General features: G+C 46.2%; 1 protein-coding gene across 5 annotated transcripts in view; it reads right to left on the minus strand.

Moving 5' to 3' along the window:
* The window catches only part of BRD8 (bromodomain containing 8), a 1,405,947-nt gene that overhangs the window by 1,308,588 nt on the left and 82,319 nt on the right, over positions 1-15,040 (minus strand). For all 5 annotated transcript variants that reach the window (XM_069651557.1, XM_069651555.1, XM_069651554.1 and 2 more), the window contains exon 2: positions 1,082-1,178. In XM_069651557.1, the coding sequence (XP_069507658.1) occupies positions 1,082-1,178 (97 nt within the window). The remainder of the gene's footprint in view (positions 1-1,081; positions 1,179-15,040) is intronic.

The following is a 15,040-nucleotide window of genomic DNA, read 5'->3' on the forward strand; positions in this document are numbered from 1 at the left end:
CCTGATACTCGGTAATCTGCTCCTCACTGTTTCATCCCTTGGTTGCTTCTATATCCCTTGCTGTAAATTGCCCGCCTTCCCCTTTTGTTAGTTCCCTGCTCCCTTTTTCTCTGCTTCCCTCACTGTGTTCTTATCGCTAGGGTTGTAAAGCACTCCGTTGCTTCCCGAAGCTATGCCCACATTTAATAAATAACATAATAATTATAATTCCCCATGCATATGGTGATCCTGGGCATTTTGAAAACATGCACAAGGAAACACAGCGGCAAGCCCTTCTGCTTACTCCCTTAGGCCCTAAATGGGCATGAACTGCCATGTTCCATACATGGGAAAGTAAGAAGGAAGAATGGGCCCATTTAAATGAGGGTAGCATTTTAACCACAGCCTTTCCTGGGAGCAAAAGGCCAGGAACAGGCTTTCTGGAGTATCCAGAGTTCTGCCAGGACCTTTATGGGAATGGTTTTAGTGTGTAAGGGAGAAATCCTCTTAGGCTGAGCGCTTATAAAAGTTACTCTACATAATACAGTCTTTAAATATCCTTCTAAACTTGGTCCATAATGACTGTGTCCTCTTATCAGAAAGTAACATCCACATTTTAAGTCAAAACAGGGGGGGTCAGACTCTGGTTACCAGATTAGAATTCCAAGTCTATCTTCTATGACTGTTTTCTTTTGAGTGTTTTGAACATTGGAGATTTAAAGGAAAACCACATGATGAAATATCATAATATAACCTGACATAGCACAACCTGACCAGCTAGTATAAAAGGGAAACCAGCATTATGCCCCTTCTATTGCAAATAATGGGCGACTAAGTACATTTAAAATAGTGAAAAACAAGCAATACTTCTACAGCCTAAAAACTTGACATGCCACGGCATAATTTAACATAACATATCCGGGGCTAGCTGGCAGAACAAATAGCGTTGGAAAATAGTCCACAGGCTGGTCAGCACTCAAACTCTGAGGTGCTATCCTATTCCTCTTCAGAAGCATGTACCCAACTGCTGCACCGCAGATTAACATGTTTGTTAATCCTAGATAACATAAGGATTTGTAGTGCATGTATTTCCCCTGCTCACCAGTTCTGGTCTCCGCTCCTCATGACCGATGATGCTAGGCATAGCTTCTCTCGTGTGGACCATGGGTCTGTTGGACCAGCACTCAGCAGCTTGTGCTCTTCAACCAGAAAGAAAAAAGAAACAATATTTAGCAGAAAAAGAACACAAGGAACTGAAAATGCAACCTACCCCCTATTCTTCCACCCATACAGATTTTTTCTAAGCCTCAGCAGAGCAGTGGATATCGAGACAGCTAAAACCAGCACAAATTTCATGGCCTGTACATATCATGACAACGTCTGAGGGCCCTAGAGTGTGATCTGTGGATCTCATTAAGGGCAGTGAGAATTGTGACACAATGGCTGCACTACTAATACAAATTCACATGTTTTAACGGTGGCATCCAGGGCTGTGGCTACTGCGACATAGGATGTGTACAGAGAACAGAGGGTATCATGCTATAGGAACTGCCCTGAAGATAGTGGATACCTTGTTATATAATGTTTGCACTGAGGTACAGGAGTATTATGATACATGGGTGCAGTGAGAGAAGAGGGTATTGTGGTATGATGAGATGCTGTGATGGCGGGGAATCATGATGTAAATGTAGCATGGGGCAGTATTGGGATTAAAAAACTGCTCGGAGGGCTATGACTTTCTTCAAGTATGGGCTAACGGCACCTGGAAACAGGATATAAGCTTGTACCAAGGGCAGTGAGTGTTGTGCTATAAGGGGTATATTCACAGCAGTAAATATCAGGTTCTATGGGCTGCCCTAAGGGCAGGGAACATTACTATACATCAAATATATATAGTGCAATGAATATAAAAGGATGAAATGATGGTAGTGGGTGTCATGATACCTGGTGCAATAAGAACGGTGAGGTACAAACTGCACAGAGAAGAGAGTATTACGATATAGGCCAGCAAAAAGGGTGTTAACAGGCAACAAAAAATCGAATATTGGACCAAGTGGGCCACTCAACCTGGACCAAAGGCCCGTAAGGCAGGATACACACAACGGTCCAGGTGACTTTTTATTATTTCAAATATGTTTTAGAAGCCTCATGATTTAGCTAAAGCAAGCCCTCCAACCATCGCTAGGTAGCCCTTGTGTGATGACTGTCCCTAGTGCATAAAGGGGCTAATGCCTGCCTATCTGCAAGACCTCATTTCCGAGAAGGTTAAGGGCAGGAATCTCAGGTCAAGCAACCAGAACTACCTTTCTACTCCCAAATGCAGAATGAAGAGGGTAGAGAAGGGAGCCTTCTATATTGCTGCTCCTCTGTCATGGAATCTGCTGCCAGTCGCTCTGCGAGGTCAGTCCTCCTTGGCGGCTTTCAAGAAAGAACTGAAGACACTGCTATTTTCATAATCAGCTTCCTTTGGCGGCCCTTGAGCTCATTGCTCATCCGGCAACCTGGTCATCTTGAAGGTGTTTCTTGCTTTGTTGCCGTCTTTGTCTGCGTCCTCACGCCCAAGGGTCCAAAGATGCGCATTACAAATATTTTAAACTAAACTAATAAAGAGTCCATCATCCTTAGAGGAAGAAGAGAGGCATCCACAGAGCATCAGAAGAATGGAAACCTCCACCTGGGAGGTGTGGCAGGAGGAAGCTGCACGCTGTGCGTGGCAGGCTCAACGGGGTCCGAAGCCATGGAGCGCAGAGAGCCCCACTGGAGTTGAGAACGTCTGATGAAGGACACCAGCACAGAGCCAGCCCACTCACCGGCCAGCAGCACAATAGACCGGGGCGCTGCAGAGTAGCAGGGAGCCCGCGAGAGAGCAAGAAAGCGAGAGGCAGAGAATGCCGAATAATCAGCTACGCCACCACCAAACCTCTCCAGCCAGCCAAGGAACACCACACCAAACTGCCAGGTACGCAGTGGATCTGGGGAAGTGGGGAGGCAAGGGGGGGCTGAAAGAGACCATACCCCTAAGGCGGGGTGCACAGGTACATACCCCAGAGAGAGTTGTAAGAAACCAGACCCCAAGAAAGTCAAACAAAAACAAGCTCCATTATGATGAATGGAGGAAGGGGGTAAAAAAGGACCCAGAGAGATAAAATGGATCCCACTATGTGGAACCTTTTTACACTGGCGAAAAAGCTACCACTTGCCACTTGACTAAAAGAGAGAGGGTACTCTCGCTGGGGGACTAAGGGGAACTTTTGGAGAACCGCTCCCGTAGGAGCCAAAAGAAATCTTAAGGTATAGAACACAAAACACAGAGCCACACCCCCAGTCAGATTTTTAATTAAACCAACTCAAAAACCCAGAACAAACAGCAAAACGAACAGGGGGCGAAAGGTAGGATAACACCCATCAACCTTGTAAGAACCAGTGACGGGTCAGAAAAAGGACTAGGACTCATGTCTTCCATTTTGGAATATTATTAATGAAAAGTGGAAAACTCCTACCTTTCCCTAAGCTACGGGTTTTCCACATCTAACAGAAACTAACTGGGGTGCTTGTCAGTCATCAGTGAGTCTAAAAGGAAGATCCACGCTCTGTCCAAATCTAATCTGACCCATCCCTCCAACGATCAAAATAACTAAGGCACTGGAGAAAGACTTCCTTCTCCTGTGGTCTGCTTTTCAGCAAGTACACTCAAGTAAAGTATTTGTACGTCGTTCTTGGCAACTACTGTGACGGACCTCAAGGTTTCATCACTACTTTATATGGAGGAGCCCCTTTCCATGAGGACGCTACTCCTGGGGGTGGTGCTCAGCGGGAGGATCTCATGGGGAGATAGGACCCCATTGAGAGTAGTGACCAGCTTGGGAGAACACAATACCCCTTACCCCCTCCCACCTTCCCTCAAAACCAGTCCATCTCCCCATTATCTAAAATCCCCATGTATTGTTCTAATACATTCCAGGTCTGGGAGCAAGGAAAGTCCAACCGGAGATATTAGTTTTGCATCAGTGCTGTTTGCGAGGCGCTGACCGAAGATCTGCTGAATCGAAGAAAAGCTGCAGCGACAAAGTCCTTTCCCCTCCCTTCGCCCCCCACCACCCTTCCGCGAGTACTGCTGCAGGAGCCCTCCAGACGTCCTCCCTCATGCCACCATGACCGAGACTCAGGAACTAGGGTCTGCTTGGCTGTAGCAAGACTGACTACAGCTGGACCACTTTCTTCAAACCAGAGGTACTTTTCGGACTTGGGGTACTTACCTTCTTGCCTCAAATCGTGCTTTCTCACTTGAGAATTGCATTTGCTTAACTTTATGAGATGATTTCAACTCCCCTTTGCACAGGCTTAAAAGCTTGTGTGCCGTCAGTGATTTTCTTTGAACTATCTGACTTTGTGAAAGACTTTATCGAAGAAGTGCATCAGAACCATAAACTTTGTCTAAAGTGACTTTGGCTGTCCTGGCTCCCTAAAGGCACACTTCTGAATCCATTGATTTTGCCATTGCTTGTCCCTCATAGGTTGTAATTTGTTGAACACTTATACTGCTGGGAAAGGCTTACCTAGATTTCTTTGGAGGATTTCAAACTGTCTTGATCTTGTAAGAAAGTACGTTCTAACCTTTCTATTTTTCCTAATCCATTCCTTTCTGAAACTCAGAGTCTAAAGAGTAAATTGGTGTTAAATATAAATGTAATACTATGTATTAGCATATCCAAAGAGTATTCACCAACTTTATTGACTATTGAAAAGTTATTCCAAATTTTGCGTGACTGCTACAAACAATTGCATTTTTAAAGAATGCTTAACTAAAACTTGATGTGTAAATAAATAAATATATATATATAACTGAAACTTTGAGAGTGTGTTACTTGGTTACTTTACTGATTTCATCTGTACAGCTCTACAGCTCACCTTTACCCCTCTTGAGATAATCCTTGCTGCTCAGTCGCACTACCAATTTCTGTAGTTCAAACCTATACCAAACGATGGGTTACCGAATACCAAGCAGATAAGTCTTGTGTAGTCTCACACAGTGTGACTGCACTGATTCTTTTCTAACGGTGGACGTCAACAGAAGAAAACTCCAAGCCTATCTTTCCCAGGTACAGTAAATACAAAAGTATTTAATATGGATGGCAATTAAACAGATGAGTGTTCCAATCGAAAACATTGAATGCAGGATCTTTTCCACTACCTATCATAACACTTGACAGAGGATGGAGCCCATGCCACTGCAACCATGTATCCGCAGCCCTGTAGGCATCTCAGACTTTTGAAACTTAAGGGCCATGCCCCAAGGATCAGAGAGAGAGGATCATGGTGCATAACATTCACTTAATCACTGGGCAGCAGTGCCTATATTGTCCGAAGACTGATCAGTTGTTTTCAGCAGAGACTGAGAAGGCCAAGAGTCAGTATTGACACGCCCAAGCTGGGGCGATGAGGACTAGTTTACACGGCTGTTGTCGTATGGTATGCAGGGTCCTTGGAATTAGTGGCAGTGGGGGGTGGAGGGAACACTTAGAAACTTAGAAACCTGCCTTTACAATGGATTGAGAATGCCACTCCCCAGGCTGTCTGGATGGTGTGATCTGCTGGTGAACAACTCACAATTGGAGTTCCTTTGAGACGTAAACGGATCTGTTTCCAGTTTTCCCAGGTTTTGAATATGAATCCACCTGGTCCTTTTTCAATTCCTGCTTGTTGCAAACTGCCCGATTCCTGCTCAACGATTCGGCTATTGTGTTTTGGACTCTGATAGGTTGTAATGCTATTAGGAACATGCAATGACTGTGGTCCCATTTCCATAGGTTCTGCGCTTCAAAGCACAGAACGTAGTACCAGCTTCCTCCATGTTTCCAAATATAAAACATTCTTGTGGTATTGTCCGTGAAGATAGTTTGTCTAAGCCAATATCAACAGACAGAGGTATTCGTGAAGGACGTGTGCTGGCGCCTGCGCTTTTCAATCTCTACCTCTCTGATCTGGTCGACTGGCTGCAGGCAGCCAATGCTTATCCGCCTCTCCTAGGCTTGCTGAGACTACTCTATATGGCCTGTGCAATGACATGGTCATCTTCGATCAAACGCTGGTAGGTCTTAAACCCTCACTAGATTCCTTCATCCAGTTTATGATGAGCATGACTTATCAATCAACTTTAAAAAACCAAGATCATGTATTGTGGGAATCTGAAGAAAAAATGTACTTTTCTATAGAAAATTAAGGGGGAGACCGTGGAGTTGGTCAATCAGTATAGGTATTTGGGTTTTACAATGTATACATGATCAGAATAAGAAGGAGCATCGTGACTGTATAAAAAGGAAAGGTGATATTTACACAGCTTAAATTAAAAGGATTAACAACAAGTTTGGTACATTTTCTATTTAACCCTAATTATCTATTAAAGAGTTATGGTAACTCCTGCTCTAATTTATGATACAGATATCTCCTCTTTTGGTTATGAGTGTGATTGGCTAGTCTTTGAGGGCACAGTCTGCCGGAAGGTCTTGGGCGTGCCTAACTGTGTTCCAGTTTCTGTTACTCATCAAGAGCTGGGTTTGTCATCTTTGGGAGCACAATTAAAGTGGAAAACTTTGGCCTTCTTCAGGAAAATCATTATCTCACAGGAGAATTCTATATTTTAAAAGTTAAAACAGCTGTGATGAATCTGATGATGTCATCACTCCTTTCCCAAAGGTAGACTCTCCTCATATGGCATAGGGACGGTAGCCGCCATGTGATCCTGACCCTGTGGGAGGCTATTTGAGGGAGGACCACATGGGGGAGGCAACGCTCGGGGGAAGGGACAGACATTATTGGGTGAGACGTTTTTTTTTAAAATGTTTTTTTAGTTAATCACATTTCAACCTTTAACATATAGAGAACGAAATACGAAAGGGGATGAAGAAAAGGAACAAAAAGGAGGAGACCAGCCAAGGTCTAAAGTCCCCATTCCCCCCCCTTCTAAGATCCAATGTCCGTTTGACTTTACAATTTCCCCCACTGTGTGAGACATGGTAGCCCTGCTCCCTTTAAGCGATACCCCCTCAATACATCAGGCCCTCATGGCATATTGTGACAGTGACATGCAACATTCTACAACACTTAGCCATACCATTTCTAAACATCATGTAGCTACAGCTGTAACAAAGACAGACACAAGGAAGAGAGCAGTGTGAGAAACGCGCCGGTATTCTCCCACCTACTCCGCCGGGATCTTCCATTCAGGTGGCAAGGGAAGGCCTCCGCTTTTGGATTGTGAAAAAATGTGAGCAAAGTAACTGTAGGCACTCTGCAAATTGAGCAAACATAAGTTCTATAATTATGTCATTTCAGTGCACACGACCATAGTATGCTTGCCTTGCAGTAAACACCCCTTGCTTCACACATACATATTTATTCTTGGAACAGGCCATTAGTGGAAATAACCTATGTAGCAATTGCAGTAATAGTAGCCTGAGACCCTGACTACCTGTCATGAAGAAATGTAACACCAAATGTATAAAGGTTTTTGTACCCAGAATAACCTCAGAGTTGAAGTCTTGCTGTCATTTTGCTCTCTGTTTAACGCATTCTGAATGAATAAACCTTCAATTGCCAAACAGCACTGTTCCAGTATCTCATTCTCTTGGTGTGTATGTCCAATGACTGGATTATTTCCCACAAAATGGCAACCTTAGATGGGACAATGTCTCAGATAGGATCCATTTGGACAGTGTGCCACGGTTGGGAACAAGCAGTGTACGGCGAAAGGACGTGGGCGCACTGCAAGAGGTGGCCAGAGGTTTCCTGTGCCACGGATTCCACCCGCCAGCTGATTTCCTCGACACGCTATCCTCCATGACAGAGGCCCCCGCTTGTTGGACAGAGGGAAGCCGGAACAGAAAACGGAATTGGGCGAGACCGTTCTGGGTGCAGTATGTGTATGATGTGATGATGAGCACGCTATGTTGTATTATGGATGAATCATGAAATGCGCGTGTAATGTTGTATTTTCAATGGGAGCATTGTGTTTAATGAGCCATAGAGAAATACACCTTGGGTACACAAATTGAAACCATAGGTAGTTCATGCACCAAAATAATGTGTTGTGGGCTGAAATGTTGTAAGGCTTGTTCCAGTGCTCTGGAGCAGCATTTTCCGACTCCCCCGGAAGGTACGCTGAGGTGGTAACTGATGATTAAAAAGGGCTTGGGGGTGGCATTCTTGCGATAATGGCATAAATACACCGGCACCAACTCCGAGTTACAGTTTCCTGTGCATGGGTCTTTTGACCGGGAGAAAATTGGTTACCTAAGAGAAGCATTAGCCGCTAAAGGCGATATGGCAATTAGACCCTTGCAATGGGAAACAAAGACAATGGGAAGATTATGCTAGACAAAAATCTATGAGAGAAGCACAGAGACAAAAACGTAAACCGTAATCCGAAAAAGACAAAGCGTGCGCATATGATCATAAAGAGATGAAAAAGGATTGGGAAAGGGAGACCGTGAAGATATAATGTAAATTAAGGGCGTGTATTGTAGGGAAGCCAAGGTATCACAAGTATGACACTGACACAATGGGTACAATTTGTAAAACCTTTATTGAAATGGTTGGGGTTGGAAAAACTCCTACTTTGCCCTATAACTAAGATGGGAGTAATCTTGAACACATAATAAATAACGCAGTCCTCGTGGAGTCCTGTCAAATCAAAATGGCCTATGCCAACAAAACCTAATGCCTGCCCTATCTCTTGTACAAAAAAGTGTAAAAGGGAGAAATGTATGCAAAAGGAAAAAATCAGTGTTCAAATGATAATGTGGCTGATCCAGCACTCCTCCTAACGTTAGGCCTCACAGAGTAAGGTGGTCCCTTGTAGGCAGGATGACGCACTCTGGCTCGGCTTCCAACATAATACACAGTTCAAAATCGTGGATCGAGGCCCACCTGGTCTTCCACGTTACAGTCTCTTTTCCTCCAACTTTCAAATTAGCGTTTCAACAAAACGTTCACAAAGATCACCCTCTGTCGGGCTCAGACCAATCGCCATAAAGTTCAACACAAAACACAGTTGAAGGGGCTCCCTTCCCCAAGCTCATCATCTTTCGGGTGTCACTCAGCCGGGCTCGGACCACTTTCAGATGTCAAAGACTTTCAAATGTGCGTGGCTTCTTTACATATCACCGCAGGACCACTTCCATTTAAAGTTCACTGTTTTAACTCTCACTTTTCCTTTCTATAGGAATGAATGTTATTTATTTCACTTTTGCTGTTCATTTGCTTTCTCGCTTTAAACAAAGTACCTTTCACAGAGACTTTCGAGCAGGCTACTTCCTTTCACCAGACCATTCCGTTACTTAGTATCGCTGATTTCAACCTTTAACACACACCGGTCTCTCAGGTCGCTTGCCAACTCATTGGCTATAAGCAGCTTATTCTGGGTTTTGCGATTTCAATTCAGGAGTCAGGGTTAGTAACACAGGCTTGGCCTCGCCTCCCCAACTCTGCCGTTCGCCCGGGAGGGTCACTGGCATCCCTGAAACACAATGCAGTCTTCACTTGTGGGATCTGGCCTTCTCCACTTGTCTTTCGCGGCCTGTCAGAGATAACAACCTCCAGTAAGGAACCCTTGGGGCTTTCCACCCACAGCTCTCGTCCCTTGGTCCGTCGCTCTGCTCCAGTAGGTTTACCTTTGTCCCGGAAGCTCTGCCCGTACTTGTGTTCCGCTTTGCTCAGAGTGTGTCTTTAGGTGTCACCTTTTATACATGCGAGGAGAGCTAATTGTTATCAGGTGTGTGCACTTGAAGTCAAGTGCCTGACTTCACCTGACCCGATTAATGGGACATGTCCAGTACGATGCATAAGTGTTACATTTGTTGCTCTTAGTCTCCCTTTTCCTTGGCCCAGTGTATATGTCAAAAGAGGGGCGCGGGAGGCAGTTGGGATCTCGGAGTATCCTGAAAAATAGGATGGGGTAAATTAATAAAAAAGGGGGGAATACTGCGTCTCACCATCAGTGGCCTTACCCCCACTCCCAGAAGACACCTCACCCAGGTGATCCTCCCGCACTGGTCCACCCTCCTAGGAACTGGATCCAAAAGCGATGCCCATGTCTTGGCCACCTGGATGACAAGTGCCCAAGGACTAGCGGGACACCCTTTGGTTTCTCACAGTATGTAGCCAAGGCTTACCCCTCAACCCGACACCTGAATCAGGAGTGACCTTAGAGGATGAGAGAGACCCGTTGTTAGAATGTTTAATGGTTAAAAGACCTCCCTATTCGGTACCTGTTAATAAGGCGCTCTCCTAGCCATCTCGTACACAAAGGATTACAACCCACGCCACGGAAACCGCAGAAAGGGTAGTGTTAGAATGGATCAAAGACGGGGTGCAAGGAGTAGAACAAGCCAAAGTATACGTGCCCCAACAACGAGATACGGTTATATTCACAATAGTGCTTGAACTAACTAGGCGAATGTGGCTCTTACATAAAAAGGTGAATTAGGAGGATGAAGTGTACCCCCTCCCGAGTGATTATAAGGACATAGAGCAATCAATCCAGGTGTGTAAGCTTGATTCAGACTTCTGTTCAAAAGTTGTTTTGAAATTCCTATTTTGGATCAGAAATGCCCCAACAAAGTCTATGGTAACTCAAACGTTTCATACTTATTTTTTTATTTTATTTTATTGTGGATTTTTTTAGGTGCTTATACAGTAAGTCAATTCTGTTTCAAAGCTGCCACAGGGCAACAGGGAGGGAACATGGGATTGAAAAATAATGAATACAGTGGAAGATAAAGAAGAACCTACTATGAGTATTCAGAATGTGCAAGTGTAGCGAGAAGAGGGGAAGTGGGGGCTGAGGGGGGCGGGGGGGGAGTGCTAGAATGTCCGTGCTTGTGGGTGAGCAGCATATGAAGTGCATTGTATGGTACGTGCTATGCAGCCTGGGGCCACATTGGGTAGAAAGTACAGGAGGCTGGTGGGTGCTGAGGCAGGTGCTGAGAGGTAGGCAGAGGCTGGGACGATTGAGTATGGGAGGCTAGGTTCCCGAGGATAAATAAGGGCCCTGACCACCAATCACAGCGATTGTGAGATTAGCAGAGGAGGGACGAATGGAAGGAGGAGGTGAAGAGGAAAGTCTTGAGGAGCTTCCGGTATTTGAGGAAGTCCTGCTCAAGATGTAGAGGGAGGAGGAGGCTGGTCCATAAGAGGAAGCCAACTGAAGAAAGTGATCGGCCTTCGGCCCTCTATTTAGCAAAATGCTCTACACACAGAGAGTTGGTGACAGAGGGCCGCAGGGGAGAGTATTTAGTAAGAGAAAGTTGCAGATAGCGTGGTCCCAGGCCCCAGACAGCCTTGTGGATGATGCAGAGGGATATGAATTTAATCTGTGACGCAACCATGAGCCAGTGAAGAATTTTATGGGCAGGAGAGATGCAGTCCCTGGGTTTAAGGCCAAGGACAAGTCTTGCTGCCCTATTCTAGATTAGCCGGAGTGGTTGTAAAGTGGAAGAAGGTAGATTCAGGAAAATGCTATTGCAGTAGTCTAGCCAAAAGAGAACCAGGCTCGAGTAATATTGAGCTTCTGGGAGAAAGGGAGAATTCCTTTGAGAAGGAAGAATTGAAAGTGGGACTTCTTGGCAATGTCCTGAGCATGAGGGAGGAAGGAGAGAGAGTAGTCGAAGAGGACTCCAAGATTTCTGGCTTCAGAAGAAGGAGCAGGGGGAGAGCCCATAGAGGATGACCAGAGTGAGGGGAAAAAAGAGGGAGTGGATTCCCGATAGGACTGATCTCAGTCTTGCTGGCATTGAGGCAGAGATCGTTGGAAGTACACCAGGACTGGATGGCAGATAGGCAGTCAGGGATGCTGGAAGATGCAAGAGGGTCAGCAGGAAGTTTGAAAAAGAGTTGTGTTTCATCTGCGTAGCACTGGAATTTGGCAGAGAAGGAGGAAATGCTAGCTGAGTAAGGTAAGTGTTGAAGAGCCAGGGGGAGAGGTTTGAGCCCTGGGGAACACCACAGGTGGAGAAGGGAGTAGGCAAGAAGGTGCCCAAAATGACTTGGGACGAATAATCAGTTAGGAAGGAGGTAAGCCAGTCCAGTGTCTGCTCTGAGACCAAGAGTATCATAGAACCTTTTTATGAGGATGGAATGGTTAACCGTATCTAAGGCAGAGAAGAGTAGGATGAGGACAGCTGGAGAGTTAGTGTCCAGAGATGCAAGCAGTTCTTCACAGGTGTTCAGGAGAGCAGTTTCCATGCCTCTGTACGCTCGGAATCCAGATTTATGGTTGTGGTGACCACCAAAAGGTTCAGTGTGTGAGGTAAGTTGTGGAAAGGCCAGCTTCTTCAACAGTTTCCCAAGGAAGGGGGTGATAGAAATAGGGAGGTAGCTGGCTGGACAGGTAGTGTCTGCTGAAGGTTATTTCAGGATGTGGCGCACAAGTGAGTGCTTGAGGGAGGATGGGAAAGATCCAGTGGCAAAAGAGTGGTTGCAGAGGTCAGTGAGTGCAGGGACAAGAGAGCCAATGGTGTCCTTGATGGTTCTGGAGGATCAAGGGGAAACCTGTTTGGAAGAAACCTTCATGGAGCGGACAACTTTGGTGACTTCTTCCGGTGTGAAAGGGGAGAAGGAGCAGAGAGGAAGGAGGGTGAGAAGGATGTCTAGAGTTTTAGTGGTGAAATGTGTGGCCAGTGTGTTGCAGAGGGTCTGGGACGGAAGAGGAAAGGAGGAGCCTGGGGAAGGGTTGGCTAGTTCCCTGCATATTTTAAAGAGTTAAGCAATGTTGTTCGATGCACCTGTTATCTGTGCCTGGATGTGGGCCCTTTTCTTGGCACGGATGGAGAATCTGTATTGCCTTTCGAGCAGGTGGCAGGCCAGTTTGTGAGAGGGAGAGCCTCAGGTTTGCCACTTCCGTTCCACAGCACTGCACTTACGTTTTAGGGCGGCAAGTTCAGAGTCGTACCAGGTGTTACGTTTGGAGGTGGGTTTCAGGCGGATCAGACAGAAACCAGCCCATTCAGAGAGAAACAGGGTGGTAGCACCAGGAGGCCTGTAGATGGTAGCAATGGTCAGAAAGGAGGAGGGAGAAATGACCAGCTTGCAGACCAGGCCCTGAAAGGAAGAGTAGAGCTGGGTGGGTATGACGGAAGAAGCAACCCACTCAGGGAAGATTAAGACAACCTCAGCGGGGTGAGGTTGTTGCTTGGCGATGATCTTGAAGCCATCAGGGAGTCAAAAGCAGTGACTGAGCTGGCATTGAACCATGTCTCGATAAGAGCGTGAATGTTGAGGTCAGTGTCTTCAAGAAGGAAGCAGATGTCGGCGCAGTGTTTGGTGGCTGAGCAGGCATTAAGAGTAGCTAGGTGAAGGAGGTCTCCGCCTTTGAAGGTTTTCTTAGGTCGAGTTCAGGGATGTGGATCACCAGTCAGAGGGGGAGGGACAGAGAGAGTGGTAGGGAGGAGGCAGGTGAAGGAAGGAAGTTAATGAGGGACGGCATGCGCCGGTCAACAAGGAGGAGGTTGGGTTTAGGACCCTGAACCAATATTGTGTATGTATGGTAGACATTAATGATGCAGCGTGATGATGAGAAGCCAGACCAGAGGACTTCCCACTTGATGCCACCATTAATGGGAGAAGATGTGAAAGGGAGGAGAGTGGAGATGAGATGAAGAGTCTATAGATCTGGAGAAGGGACAGAGAAGAGGATATCAGTAAGGACCTGTCTGGAAGTTGCACTGACGTAGGTGTCTGAGATGGGTAGGCCAGGGTTCATGGACAGGATGTTTTTGTGGTTTTTCCTTCCAGACTTTGTGAGAGGGGAAAGATAGGGGATAGTGTAGCAGTTAGAGAAGATGGGTGAGATAGTGAGAGCAATAGGGGGCGGCAGAGGTTAGTTGAGGAATGAAAGAAGAGTGGCTGCACAGCATAGTTCTAGCTGAACTCGCCAGATGGCCCAGGAGTAACAAAGGGCACAAATGCAATTCAAACAATTTAATTTTCATTTTAAAAAACAAGGGGCGCAAATGCAATGCAAAGAGAGTGCAGAGATGTAAAAGCGCACACACCTAAATTTGAATTTCAAAAGCAGGGGCCAAAATGCAATGCAAAGAGGGTGCAGAGATGTAAAAGCACACCTACCTAAATTCGAAAATCAAATGCAGGTCACAGAATGCAATGGAGAAGGGTAGAATAGGTGAAACAAAGGAGGCAGAGTGAAATGGACAGCTTGTTTCTGGTTCAGAGTATGTTAGAGGAGGAGGGAGTGGGATGTTCAGCCATCACTCACTTAATGTTCTGAAGAAAGCATGGAGGTGCAGGGGCTATGGTTCAGGCAGGTGCTGTCAACACCTGGAGGCTGCTTAATAGTTCATGGGAGGGGGAGAAAAGGGGGTGAGCTCTCCCAGCCCGGGCAGGCACAGACAGGAGCCTTACTGGGTGGGCCTTGATGGTGTGGGCCGGCTTCCGCCTTCCGGTGCCTCCAATCAGCAAGGCAGCAGCCTCACAAAGGAGATATTCCCATGCCACGAGGCGGCGGCGGCGGCCATTTTTAAGTATTTTCGGAACTGATGAAATTCAATGGCCCCATTCAGTGATGTAAGGAAACAACCTTACATATATATCCCCAAAGAGTGTGCAGTAGGTGGCATAGGGATTCTGAACAACAAGATGGACGGCCTCTCCTATAAAGTAGATCTCCTCCAACACAGAATGGACACGCATACTGAGCGCTTCAACGAGGTAGAACAACGCATATTCAACCTGGACGACGGCGCAGTGACCCTTGAAGCTAGTCACTCAGCTTGAGAACCAGATGAAGGCCGCCACCGCCAAGTGCGAAGATTTGGCAGGTCGTTCCCGAATAAATAATATCAGGATTATCGGGGTGTGGGAACACCAGCCTGAAACAAAGATGGAGGACTTCATTGAATCGTTATGCACCACCCTTTTCGGCCGGGAAGCCCTCTCACACTTATTCATAGTGGAAAGAGCACACAGGATCCCATCCTCCAAACCCATCCCAGGTGCCCCTGCCAGGCCAATAATAGCAAAATTACTCAACTATAAAGACCGCGATGCC

Source organism: Ambystoma mexicanum, chromosome 3p (assembly GCF_040938575.1).
Source record: "Ambystoma mexicanum isolate Mex_15411 chromosome 3p, UKY_AmexF1_1, whole genome shotgun sequence".
Classification (NCBI taxonomy): Eukaryota; Metazoa; Chordata; class Amphibia; order Caudata; family Ambystomatidae; genus Ambystoma; species Ambystoma mexicanum.